Genomic DNA, 13,302 nt, shown 5'->3' with positions numbered 1-13,302 from the left:
GGATGATGTCAGCAAAGTCACGAGTAAAGTATGAATATCTGTGCGAAGTATGGTCTGTGCTAGAACGAGTGCTTTTACATGAGCGAGTGTATCACATAGAGATTCCGAAAATAAAGGATCTCTTGGCTGTCATCCACTATGTAAGATCTTATATAAAGAGGAGAGGTTATTACTTGTGAGGGACTTCTTTGAGTGAGTGTTAGATAAGAAATCGGGAGAGAGAAAGTAAATCTAGGAGCAAGTAAGATTGTTGTAATACTTGTATCCATCTTGTAAACCGACTTAAGTCTTGATAATCAATGAAGAGTTTAATAATGATTACCTAATATTGATTATATTTATAGTGGAATGTGGTTGTGAGGAAACTTGGAACTACACATGCTAAACCACTGCAAAATCCTACTAGTTCATGTGTATCCCAGATATTAAAACCAGAGAGATATTTAATTAGACAATCCGCCGTTTCTCCTAATAAACTGAATAAGTAAGTCCCTTCGATGCCACCGCCTCTCGATACATTAAGTACATTAAATACTAGAAATAATTTGCTTTTGTTTTGGATATAGTGCATCACAGAAAATCTAGAATCATTAGAGATTGAATGGGACCATAACTTACTGACAGCACACTGCTAGAGCCCGGGCCGGTAATTTCGTCAGAATATTTTCAATTATCAATTCCTCGGGAAGATAATTACTTGCTCCTCTTTCCATCACCTTCTGCTGCTGCTCCTCTTTACCCTGATCAATCTTTACTTGGAATGATATTTTTTTTAAAATTGCTCTTTTTCCTCCATTAACGCATGCAATGAAGGAATTCCAGTTAATGCATGCAGTCAAGGAATTCAAAACGGGGCGAGACATGTTAGCTGCTTTAACAAGTTGTTCCTCTTCTTCTTTATCAATCTTCTTTTGCTCTTTTAACAACAAGTTAATTGTTTCCTTCTTATTTTCAGAACTATTCCTCATGAGTTCCCCATGAGACACAGTGAAACTGATATTCAATTGTGTCATTTATATTACGCATTTACTTTCATCAATTTACTCATTATTTGCTTTACGAATTTCGCACTGGGCACTAACCATTTATGCTTCAGAAAATGGGTCATTTGTCCAAATATTTTTAAATCATGGTTCAAATGGACAAGTAAAAATTATTATGAGTGAAATGGACACCAAAAAAATAGCAAGGATGAAACTGGATTCATACTGACTTAAACTTAAAAAATAGCAAGGATGAAACTGGATGCATCTTGATATAAATTAAAAGTAAGAAAAAGTATTTCAAAATGGGTAGGATGAAACTGTTTACATCCTGGCTATTTTTACATTTTTTTCAATTTAAACAGTATCAAAATCTAAATGTTCTTTTCACCCAGTAATTGTTGATTTTGGTCTTTTTAACCAATTTTGTGTGAAGCTTCAAAGTAAATTCCTTCCCCTTGCATATCCGTTCCTTGCTTTGATGTTACTTCTGTTATTTTCTTATGTCGTATTTCGTCAAGCTCGATGCATGCAACGCCAAATGGATGTTTCCGAAGCATCTGCCTCGCTGGAAGATATTTGTGCCGAGAATCTGAACCTCGTGACCCTGAATGATTGTTATGTGGCTGAGAACGCGATTTTGAACGAGAAGCTACACCAAAACATCTAATTTGGGACGGTTGGAATTTCACCAACGCTTACATCCGTTGGAATTTCACCAACGCTTCCGTTGGAAATTGTGTGCAACCCGAAAATACGTTGGGAAAATTAATTTGTGCAACGAATAAAAACATTGGTCAACCAGTTTACCAACGTCTGTTGAGCAACGGATTCTTTAATTCGTGCAACGTTTACAATAATTTAGGCAACGTATTACTCTAATTTGAGCAAATACACGTTGCAAACTCATTTACAGGTGAAAAAAATTAAATTCCAACGATAATTCCAGCATATTTCTGCACTTCACCTTCATATACCAATGTAGATCAACTAGAAAACCGATTTTTTCATATGAACATATGGTTGGTCATCACAATCCATCGGGATAGATAATGAGAACCAAAAAATAATAATAAATTAAAGTCTGTATATTTGAAACTCCTGTATTACAAACCCCTGTTGATCAATCTTGATTTTTATAATAGTCTTACAACATTCTTTTCGGCATAATTTACATTCAAACCTAAAGGAATGCCTTAATGGTCGAAGATCAAACAAATAACTTGGAACTACAAAAATTATTACACCAAAAAAGTGCTTACTTTGCGTGAGATCCGTCCATCTGTTGTCGCATATACATCTTTTACTTCCTTGTACAGTTGGTTTAGCTTCACCGTCACCTGTTATTACACAGGGTCCATAGTTGTAGATCATATCACAAGTGAGTTGGCAGTAACAAAATTTGGCTTGATAGTAACAAACGGGTTTAAAAGTTGATTTGCCTCCAGTCAATGTTCTAACATCCTGAGGCATATATACAATGCAACATAAAATATTGTGCATGTGAACACAGAGCATTACGAGAGAAAAAAAAACGAAAATGGTTGGAAAAGTGTACATTGCTTGTTTTCGTGCGAGATCAATAACTATAATGAAATGCCGGAACAAGTTACTACCACTTACCAAAAACGAGTTGCATTTGATTCTCCACTTGTAACGATCCAAAAGGCCTGACAAGGTCTTTATCCATTAAGACAAACAAAACTAAATAATTTTACCATGGATAAGAGTACAAAGAGAAAGAAACGAAGATAAACATCCAAAATTTCTTTGTTTTAATAAAACTGGAATCTTTGAAATGGAATGAGTGTAGTTATATACCTCTTGTGCATCGTGGGAGCTGCCTTCTCAGTTTTCTTTGCAGTAGGATCGACACGGATAGTTGCTTGCATTTTATTGTAAAGAGCTTGAAGTCCCAGTGGTATGGAAACCTGCCACACGATTGTTTCATGAATTATTTTTTTTTTGAAGCACCACGATTATAAAAAGGAAAAACAAAATTTTGGTGCTCTATATTTTGAAGCACATGTAACTGGCATCAATAAAAATTGTGACAAAAGAATGAATAAAACATTATACCTGACAACAAGCAGACATGGTAGCTATACTCAACAAACTTGAAGCACGCCTGTGATAGTCCTCTAATATGACCTCTATTGCACCATCTTTTGGAGGAAGCTCAGCTACAATAGGAATTACAAGTATCCCATAAAACTAAAAAGAAACACCCAGTTGAAGCGAGTTTGGGAGAACTAAAAAACAGTACTTATCTAACCTCCTATCGTTATTGAATCCCTACAAAGACTATAAGTTTGATCCAACAGTTGCTTTTTATGAACCTTTAGCCGTCAACTTTTAACTTAGTGATCAATTATTATGAAAAGAATACAATCTTACCACACTAGGTAGATGAACACCGTCGCATGCTACACAACAATTTGTAACATAGCACATCTATCCAGCAGTCCAATCCCGGGCCTTGTCCTGCAATGCAAATGAAAACTAGCATATAAAAATTTGATCAATAAAAGAGCATCGAGAGATGGTAGACCTTAAGAAAACAAACAGGTGTTAATCAACTCAATCTTACTGCATCGCAAGGTACTTAGCCAACAACAAAGCATATTGTCTCATTATCAGCAAAAAGTTGTAGCGTGAATGTTTCATTCTCGTCGAGCATGAATCTGGTAGAGGAGGTTGTTCTGCTAGTGGTGTTGGAGTTGAACATGGTACAAGCTATGATATGTAGTGGAGGTGGTTTTAGCAGTGTTTCTGGTACTGGTTCTGGCTATGGTGCTGGAGTTGAACATGGTGGTTATTGCAGGGATGGTGGTGGTAATGGAGTGGGGGTCTGCTAATCTGCTATTGGAGGTTAATATGATAGCGAAAATAGTGGTGGTACTGGAGTTGAATAAAGGATGGTTTGCTGGTGAACATCGAAATCATTATGGTAGAGGTGGAGGTGACGATAGTGATTGTGGAGAATAATTATATATGACCTGTAAGTAGAAATTCCACAAACAATGAGCATCATCAGTTTAAATTCTAAATAATCCAAATATTATTATTAGCATTATACAAATCTAAAGTTAGTTTAGGATAAAACTGAAGGTTCAAGTACGGTCCCCTTAAGTTCCGGCCACTAACCATTCCTTACGGCCTCCCATTGTTTCATATTCCAAAGCTTTGTCCTATGTGATCGGAATATAGTGTCTTAGTTTGATTGTCTCCTGTAGGTAAATTCTGTCCATCCTCAATCGAGTTGATCCTTAGGATCCAATTTCCCATGAAAGATGCAAGAGCGGTAGCACCTCAGACTTTTTCAGCTTTAGGGACAGGACCTGCTTAGAAAAATAGATAAAATCACTAAATCCTCAATTAAAACCAACATTTAATATATGAAAATAACTAAGCTAGATTGTGCCACCATATCATGCTATACTAGTGATATACAGAGCCCACAAATACTAGTACCATTTCCATACAATTAGAGGATATACGAGATAGGATTTATTTTCCTAATGAGTACTGAAAAGACCAAAACTAACATATAGATAACATCACTAAATTAAACATAGTAAACTAGTATTTGGCCAAGAGATCGGTATTTGTGGGCCATAAGAACCATTCTAATGTAAAACTCTAAAATTAACATTTCTATACATTTAACAAGATATGTTATTTTAATCCAACCTACTTTGGAGTATTGTGGAGTGACTTCAAGTGATACTCTGGTTCTTCTTCAACAGTGTTGGACACCAGCAACAACTTATTCATTTATGGTTTACCACCTGTTAGTATTCTCCATCTAAGGCTTCCAACAACTGATTATTAAAACAAATGATGAAAATTCTTCCAGTAAGGACAAGTAGATCCTTAGCTTGTAGCTTACCTGCAGTAAATTATATTTTCTTCTGAACATAGCCTCTGACACCCCTAGTCAACTTCCTGAAGATCTGCACTACATAATACTATCAGAATAAATCAATTGCATATGTAATTCCGGAATTTTAAACCCTCTCAGGCTATTACAAACCACAAGCCATTCAGAACAGGCCTCCAAGTAAAGGACCATCAAGGTCCAACCTCGCTTCCATATGATCTCGGTCATCCTCAGGACTTCGGCCGAGAGCACAAAGCAATAGCCAATGAATAATTAATATATGTAGGATTTGCAGTTTAACCAAAAATGCTGGTTTAACCAAGGAGTTACAGTTTGAAACAAAGGTGTGATTCCCTTGGCATAACTTATTTCAATCTTCTTGCTCTATCTTTGTTTCCTTCCCTTTGAAGAGCCAATAGAAAAACTAAATTAATCAAAGACCTAAAAAATAAAATTGGAAAAAAACCCATATTTCAAAGTCATACCAGATTTAAACAGTGAAAGTACCAATTTCAAACACAAAATCAGATTAGAATGAGCTGAAACCTTAGACAGAAACCCAAATGCTGATATAGATCAAGATATTTTGAAACCTTAGATTCCTGAGAAAAATAAACTGAAGATCGAATACAGAACCAAATTAGCAAAATCAAAACACACCCCTTACTTTAAAATTACATAATACAAAAGAAAATTATCAAAACATATACATGCAGTAAGACTCCAACATCACAGAGTTAGGTCAAACAATAGATCAAAGTACAACCAACAAAATAAAAATCAAAGAAAAGCAGTAGTAAATAATGCTTTATACCTCGTGAAAATCAACAAAGCATCAACAATCAGATGAATCGATTTTCGATTTCAGGAACAAAATTGATTTTCTAGGTTTTAGATCGATATTTCTGGGTTTGATTTGATTTTATACATTTTCAACTAAAGAGATCTCTGGGTTTTGATTACGGGTGAAGGTTGTGATTCCTGAGATTTCTGGGAAATAAAAAAATCTCTAAGTTTTGAGATTTCTCGGAGAGAAATTAAGAGAAAGGGAGTGAAATATGAGGTCTGAAAATTGAAGTGCGAAAATAAAAACAAAATATTAGAAGACTAAAAAAACCAGATTACTAAAATCCCGTGAATATGCCTGATATTACGTAAATGCCATGATTGCCCAAAGTTTTAGTAATTCCAAATACGTTGCTCCAATAATTTCATTTTAATAAATCAGTGCTATTTATTTGGCGCAACGTATTTCCAGGTGAGCAACCGATATTGGCGTTGCCCCATGTTGCAACGTGTATACCGTTGCACACCCCAGAAATTGATGCAAAATCCAAGATATGGTGTAGTGAGAGACCCTCTTCTCGCAAGTGGACCGCATGTCTATTGATTGTTCCCAAACGAAGAGCTGAATCTTCATCTTCATGACGAGAACGAGAGCCTTAAGCTAGAACTTCAGAAGGGTTAACAATTACCTTATTACTTCGAAGAATCTTCATTCCTCGTCCTTATCAGCCTATCAGATACTGGAGGAAGATAACGAGCGCGTAATCGGTAGAAAAAATCAGGTTGTGGTTGATCTTCGTAAATCTTGCAATAAGATAGCTGGTTTAAACGAGGAGATTGATTGTATGAAGAAAAAGGTGAAATTTCTTCAGGATCAGGTGGATAACTCCTCACGCTCTAAGTCTGTCAAATCTTCCTAACAAACCAAGTCTGCAGATCTTCGCAAGAACAATGGTTATCTCGTCATTCGACCTAGCAAAGATACCTCGAAGTATGGCCACGGTAAAGGTTGGGATAATGCATATCACGAGCTATGTTTTCAACTCCAAGAGTCGGATCTCGAAATCTCCAGGCTGGATTATTTGCATTCTGATATCCAAGAGACTTTGAATACCACTATCTTACAAATGGAAGGTAGCTCTATGTGCAATGCGAGATACTATCGGTTATGTCAAATTTCAGGTTTCTGATAAAATCTTGTTTTGTTTTTGCAGAATAAGAAGAGCGTTACAAGAATCAAGTTCTTCACCTTTTCCACGAAAGGGATGTGTCTCGCAAAGAAGTTTCTCACCTCAAATATGAGGTTAAGGATTTGAATGTTGATATTGATGAGATGATAGAAGATTCTGGGAAAGTAGCGAAGTTAGCTCGCAAGAATACCCAGAACCACCTGGTATCTCTCTTCAACAATTTCTGCGACGAGCAAGGCATTCCTCATCCTACTTTTCTTCTGAAGGTTTTTTCCGATGACGAGCAACCAATCAACCGCGAAATTATCTCAGGTGAAGAAGAGAGTCTCATTGAGGGTGACGGGGGGCAAAAGATGAATGAGACCAAGGTCGAGAAGGAAGAGTCCAAGTGTGCCTTTGCTTCCTCGAGTTTTTCGGGGCAACCTTCGAACCTTGATGCAGATACTGGTGCTGGTTTTGGTTGGATTGGTAGTGAAATCCCTGAGACAACAGTTACTGATGGCGTTCCTCTTCAGCAACAATCTTAGTTTCCCTTCTCCCATGTTTTCAACAGTAGTTATTATAACAATTTCTTTATATGGGTGCTCCCAAGCTTGGGGGAAAAAAAACCTTGACTCCTTTCATATATTCTTAATACTTTTGTTTACTATATCGATATTATGATTTTTCATTTAGCCAAGTATATACTCGCCGAGGTAATATTTAAAAGAATAACAAATTTCAAAGTATATACTTGCCTCTTATTCTTGTTAGAGCATTTCTCGGTCGAACTCGCATGCGTTGCTATCTCAAAAATGTTTGTCAATGTTAGTGATCAAAACTATAAGTCTTGATTTCTAGTTTACTATAGCTAAGGTCTCGGACTAGGATAGAAAGTGTAGTTGAGCTCAAGAATTCAATGGCAATTATCATACAAGACGAAGGACTACTCAAGGAACTGGTGGATATTCATCGACTAAAAGGTATGTGGAGACTTGAACTTATCTATCACTCAAAAGTATATTTATCTCATATCTTGAGACAAAAGTTGTTTTGCTATATAGACTTAGATTATATACATTTGGTATTTCGAGCCGAGTTTACCTCGCCTATCTATTTATCGAAATATGTGTTGGTAAGCTTTATCTTTAGCTAAGTTCATCTTTACCTAGTGACGAAAGTCATGTTATATTTCAATCACTTTGAAAATTGCTCTCACAAAAAATGGTTTGTGAATAATAACTATATAACGTTTGCTAAGAATGTTTCAATGATTGAATTGAGAGTTTAGACTATATAACCATTTGGATGATATAAGCATTATTGTGGAAACACATATATGTATAAGTCATTATTGCTTGAACCGAAGTTTGCGAACTTTGTTGATCAAGTGAACCGGAGAAGTTCGTGAGCTAAGTATGCGAACTCAGTCCACGAAACCAGTCCGCGAACTGGCGAAGTTCTCAAACCCGACAATTTCTACTCGAGTTTGTGAACTCCATCTGGGAACTTAAGTCCGCGAACCCAGTCAGCGAACTTGAGTAGTTTATGTCTAAAAATGATGTTTAGTGAACTTATCTTTATAAACTAAGGAATGCAATCGCAAACCGGGGCTATAGAGTTCATGAACCGATTCATGTGAATCAAATCGTTTTTGCTTCAATTGTGTCTTGTGTAGTACATAAGATTTCCTTGCAATTGAACAACTCTCTAACTAGTTCATTTGAGTCATTTGAACTAGTTATGGTGAAGAAGAATATGGTTTGATATGAAAGTGATCATATGTCTAACCATTTGGTTAACTATTGTTGAACCAACTAATGTACAAGTTTGGGTATGGTTACACAAGCCCAGGAACATGCATTTCATTTGTGTATAAAAAGCTATGTTTTCGATCTAACGGTTGATAAATATTAGCTTGAATCCAAATCAGGTTTTCATATAACGGTGAATATTGAATGGTTTGTTACTAAGATAATATTGATTGCAAACCCTGATTTGAAAGACTATATAAGGGAGAACTCTAGCAACTGGGAAACCTAATCCCCACACATTTCATGTGATACTAGTTGTGCTAAGCTAGAGTCGATTCTCATTTAACCTTCGGTTTCTTCTTCTAAACCAGGTTAACGACTTAAAAACTTCATTGGGATTGTGAAGCCAGACCGATACTACTTTTCTTGTAGTTGTATGATCTGATCTTGATGTTTCTATCGTATGAGTACAATTGTAATAATTGGCTTGAGATTTTTATCTCCGATAGGCAAGATAAAAAGTAATCACAAACAGCTTCGTCTCATCGTTTGTGATTCCACAATATCTTTTTTTTGCTGCATCGATTAAGACTATTATGAGGTGATTGATAATACTAGGATGTTTTTCGGGAATATAAGTCCGGATTATCAATTGGTTCCTGTTCACCTTGATTTATCAAAATAAGGAACAAAACTCGTAGGTATATTCGTAGGAGACGGATTTATCTATTACCATAGACTTTTCTGTGTGATACAGATTTGTTTATTAAAGTCTTCGACTTTGGGTCGTAGCAACTCTTAGTTGTGGGTGAGATCAGCTAAGGGAATCAAGTACATAGCATCCTGCTGGGATCAGAGACGTAGGAGCATAACTATACCTTGGATCAGTGTGAGATTGGTTGGGGTTCAACTACAGTCCAGACCAAAGTTAGTTTGGAGTAGGCTAGTGTCTGTATCGACTTAATACAGTGTGTGTTCTATCTGGACTAGTTCTTGGGGTTTTTCTGCATTTGCGCTTTCCTCGTTAACAAATTTTCTGGTGTCTGTGTTATTTTTTTTGCGCATTATATTTGTTTATATAATTGAAATAATACAGGTTGTGCGTTGTTCAATCAATTAGAATATCCGACCTTTTGGTTGTTTATTTAAATTGATTGACACTTGGATATTGGTCTTCAGTATTATCCAAGTTTATCTCTCTTTTATTTAAATTAAGACTCGCAGTTTGCTTGAGTAAGATTTAAATCGAAAGATAGATATTTAAACTCTTTGATGTGATTTTATCTAGATTGAGTCTCACTGTCTATTTGATTCTCTAGAAAGTACATTGGAGTTTGTCCATACAGATTGCTAAGTGAAATATTTGGTGTAGTTGTTAGACCCCCGCTTTTTCAATTGGTATCAGAGCAGGCAAACGCTCTAAACCTAATAAGTTTGTATTTATTCATTCCTTAAAAATTGTCCCATGGGAAATTTATTTGGAAAACTTGCTCTTGGCATCTGTAACGCACGCCAAAAATCCTTAAATATTGCTCAAAGATTATTATGGTTAAAACCTTCGCTTTCGCCTGATAATCTCACTTTATCTAAAAGGGAAGTTTTAGATAATGAGTATCAATCTAAAGAAAAAAATAAAAAGAAGGGAAGATTTAGGAAACGTTCATCGCGCTCAAGGATATTGACCCTCACTAGATTAACTCTTTATCTATGAGGAATACTATCATAATGGATCAATTGATAAAGATCTATTCAGAGCGTTTGAAGGAGTTTTTAAATTCTTAGAAAAACTTAATTCTATTAAGTCTAAGAATCACTCCGAAAAGGGTTCTGTATAATATTGTACAACCTAGGAATTAGAAGAATATCCCTACTAGTCATATCAAACAAAAGATAGAAAGCTCTGACTACCTTGATTATCATCATTACATTGATTATATCACTGGAACTGTTCACACATATCAACCATAAATGTTGCATTAGAATTTCTCTGCACATTATGCCTCTTGGTAACAAGCCTGGCAATACCCCATGTGTAAATATCTTGAAATGGGGCAAGAAATGATTTGAGTTGTGTACAGTTTTGTTATTCAATTTTACAATACCAATTTAAGCTTTTTACTACATCCATCGTCTCTCACAATGTGTGTTATCACGGGATGCATAACCTTTGATGTGATATCGGGTGAGAACAACCCTCTTGCTTGCATGGGTCGCGGTTCACAAACGGTTCCAAGCCCATTATTGGTCTTATAAAGAAGAAGTTCGCACACCATCGTCTTCATCCCATCAGTCCGAGTACGTGAACCTCTAGGGTTTTGTTCCTTTTTCTCCATTGAAGTCTCCTTGGAGAAATTGAAATAAAGGGTATTGAAAATTCTCTCCAATTAAGTAAATTTCTCTTGTTCCTTTCAATTTCTTAGATCTCATGATGAATTCTAATGGCTCAAAAAGAAGTTCCAAAAATATCTCTAGCATGGATTTTCCTTGTGACCAAAATTCCCTTAGGATTAGGTTCGTTGATGATTCTTATGCTAGAATTTTTGAAAAGATTTCATCTAAAGGTTTTATCTTAGAAAAGAAATTGTATATCTCTAGTGGATATGAAGAGGATTTAAGTTGGTTCAAAAAATTCAAGCTTGGTAACATCTTTGATGGTCATGGTCAAGGGTTTGATTCTCTCACAAGAATTTTCTATGCCAACATTCATGATGTTGATCTTAATAAGATGGAATTCAAATCCATGATTAATATAGAAAGATTTCTTGTTGATAGAGAATTAATTTCCAAGATTACTAATATTCCTCTGGGAAATGTGCGTCTTCCTAGACCAAGTGAGGAACGTCCATCATGTGATGAAATCTCTCTTGAGATTTTTGGCAAGAAGGTAACTTGGAATCAAGGAAAGTTTCCTACTCATGATCTTAGTATTGCATTGATGGCATTTGGAAATCTTGGTATCCCCAATCTTTGTCCCTATACAATTGAGAATTCTTGGTGGAGTCATGAGTTTGCGGAATTGGTCTATTTCCTTGATTCGGGGGTTCAAAGTCTCGATATTTGTGGATTTATCATTTCTCAAATGACTTCTATGACTTCTCCCATAAAGATGTTAGGCTATCATTGCTTGATTGGTCAAATTTACCGTGATCGTGGTTTTGATTCAATCGACAACTCTCCCGGGGTTCCAAAACCGGTTCGTCCTTGTACCTTCAGGCGCATACGGGAGAATGTGTGCAAAAGACAAAAAGATGCTTCACTTAATGACTGTGATCCTACCACCTTGGGTCTTCTTCAAAAAATTCACAAGGTCTTGTGTAAAGTCAATTCTAGGGTGAAGTGTGTGCAAGAACAATTGTCATTGGTTGCAACGAAGTTTCCATAGCTCAAGGAAGAATTAAACACAATTCAAGCATCTTGGAGTATCTCCGATGAGGAAGAAGATGAGTAATTTGTGTTCCTATTTCCTAGTAAATATTCTATTTTTCTTGTTTTGTTTAGAAGAATAACTAGAGTTTGGAATATCCATTATTGTGATTACACATAACTATGTCCAACTTTTTCATTTTCATGTTTTTAGATTTATTGGTTTAAATTATAAATTTGTTTGGAAGATAATTTTTGCAGTATTAATCTTTATGGTTTTATATATTGCAATATGTTATGGGACATGTTTGTTTGCGTCCGGGAACTATTATTGTCCCATACGATGTCAAAAATTATCGCTTTCATATGTGGATATGCATGATACAAGATCGATGAACTTTTGACAAACAAAAGTTAAGCCTATTATGTCAATTCTTTTATGGAACATAGGTTAAAATCTTTTGTTTACAAGGATTAAGTCTATTATATGTCGTTATGCAAATAGTGATGGAAAATAGAATGAATCCTTATATATTCCGCAGTATTGATCTTCCCTGATCCATATTTTATGTATATACTGTGTGGCTCCATAAGTCTTCTTGTGTGAGCATTTCCAACTAAACTAATCATAAATTCGTTTGTGATTGTTTTGGTTGTGTATTCCGATTAGATTGATCATAAGTTCTCTTGTGGTTAATTTTATTGAGAATTTTTGGATAACAAAACCATTTTTTGGTTTTTGGTGTCCAAAGAAATCCTTTTTTTCTTGTAAAATTAAGTTCGTTCTTGTTGTTCTTTCGGGAATGACATCATATGGGGGGAGTTGTTTTGAACTTGTGCTTAATTGCCAAATCTTTATGGGGAGTGCGGCTGTGGAATATTTTAGAGGTTATCTTGTATCTTAATAAACTCCTTGATGAGTGAATTTAGCTTAGGCTTTATGATTGCATCTAAATAAGATGATATATGCTTTCTTTTGGTCATGAAATGTCTCTTTCGGAAATTTCATTAGGATCCTGTTCTTGTACCTTTGCCAATTTTATTGACAAAAAGGGGGAGAATTAATATGTAGTTTACACTACAAATACATATGGTTTTCGGATCATTATGTAAGGGGGAGTGGTTCCCATGTGAGATGGAGTATTGACTAATGGGGAGTGACATATCACCATAATATTGTTGTTAAAGTTGTGATACAATTGAACTTTGACGATGTGTAATGATACTATGACACTGTATAACAATGATTGAGAACTCTTGTTTTCTCATTGTTATAACTACGGATTTTCAACAACGATGATGCTAAACTTACAACCTTTGGGATCATTGGAGTACTTGGGAGTGACGAAGATTTCAAGTAATGT

General features: G+C 35.6%; 1 protein-coding gene across 17 annotated transcripts; it reads right to left on the bottom strand.

Annotated features, from left to right (window-relative positions):
* Positions 1–1,969: 1,969 nt before the first annotated feature.
* Positions 1,970–5,935, bottom strand: LOC113358814. Of its 17 annotated transcripts, none has more exons than XM_026602505.1 (10): positions 5,681–5,935; positions 4,876–5,482; positions 4,681–4,791; positions 4,131–4,324; positions 3,574–3,982; positions 3,381–3,467; positions 3,063–3,197; positions 2,805–2,914; positions 2,607–2,653; positions 1,970–2,323 (listed from the first exon to the last, which is right to left on the bottom strand). In XM_026602505.1, exons 6-10 carry the CDS (start codon positions 3,435–3,437, stop codon positions 2,061–2,063), a joined length of 612 nt encoding a protein of 203 aa, XP_026458290.1. In that variant the 5' UTR covers positions 3,438–3,467; positions 3,574–3,982; positions 4,131–4,324; positions 4,681–4,791; positions 4,876–5,482; positions 5,681–5,935; the 3' UTR covers positions 1,970–2,060. The 17 variants fall into 17 exon arrangements, 14 of the variants coding, with proteins under 14 accessions (XP_026458290.1, XP_026458289.1, XP_026458291.1 ...); XM_026602504.1 differs by having other exon boundaries at positions 4,681–4,774; XM_026602506.1 differs by having other exon boundaries at positions 4,681–4,751.
* Between the last annotated feature and the right edge of the window lie 7,367 nt (positions 5,936–13,302).

The sequence above is a fragment of the Papaver somniferum genome, chromosome 3 (genome assembly GCF_003573695.1).
Source record: "Papaver somniferum cultivar HN1 chromosome 3, ASM357369v1, whole genome shotgun sequence".
Taxonomy (NCBI): domain Eukaryota; kingdom Viridiplantae; phylum Streptophyta; class Magnoliopsida; order Ranunculales; family Papaveraceae; genus Papaver; species Papaver somniferum.
The sequence above is the reverse complement of the archived record's forward strand: the minus strand, read 5'-3'. Positions and strand labels throughout refer to the sequence as shown.

Bases quoted from the DNA above. Each gene is read 5' to 3' on its own strand.
- LOC113358814 (XM_026602505.1), bottom strand. From the start codon at position 3,437: ATGTGCTATGTTACAAATTGTTGTGTAGCATGCGACGGTGTTCATCTA. The intron at 3,198-3,380 runs GTAAGATTGTAT...GTTTCTTTTTAG, and splicing joins GTGTTCATCTACCTAGTGTG to TTTTATGGGATACTTGTAAT. The intron at 2,915-3,062 runs GTATAATGTTTT...ATCGTGTGGCAG, and splicing joins CCATGTCTGCTTGTTGTCAG to GTTTCCATACCACTGGGACT.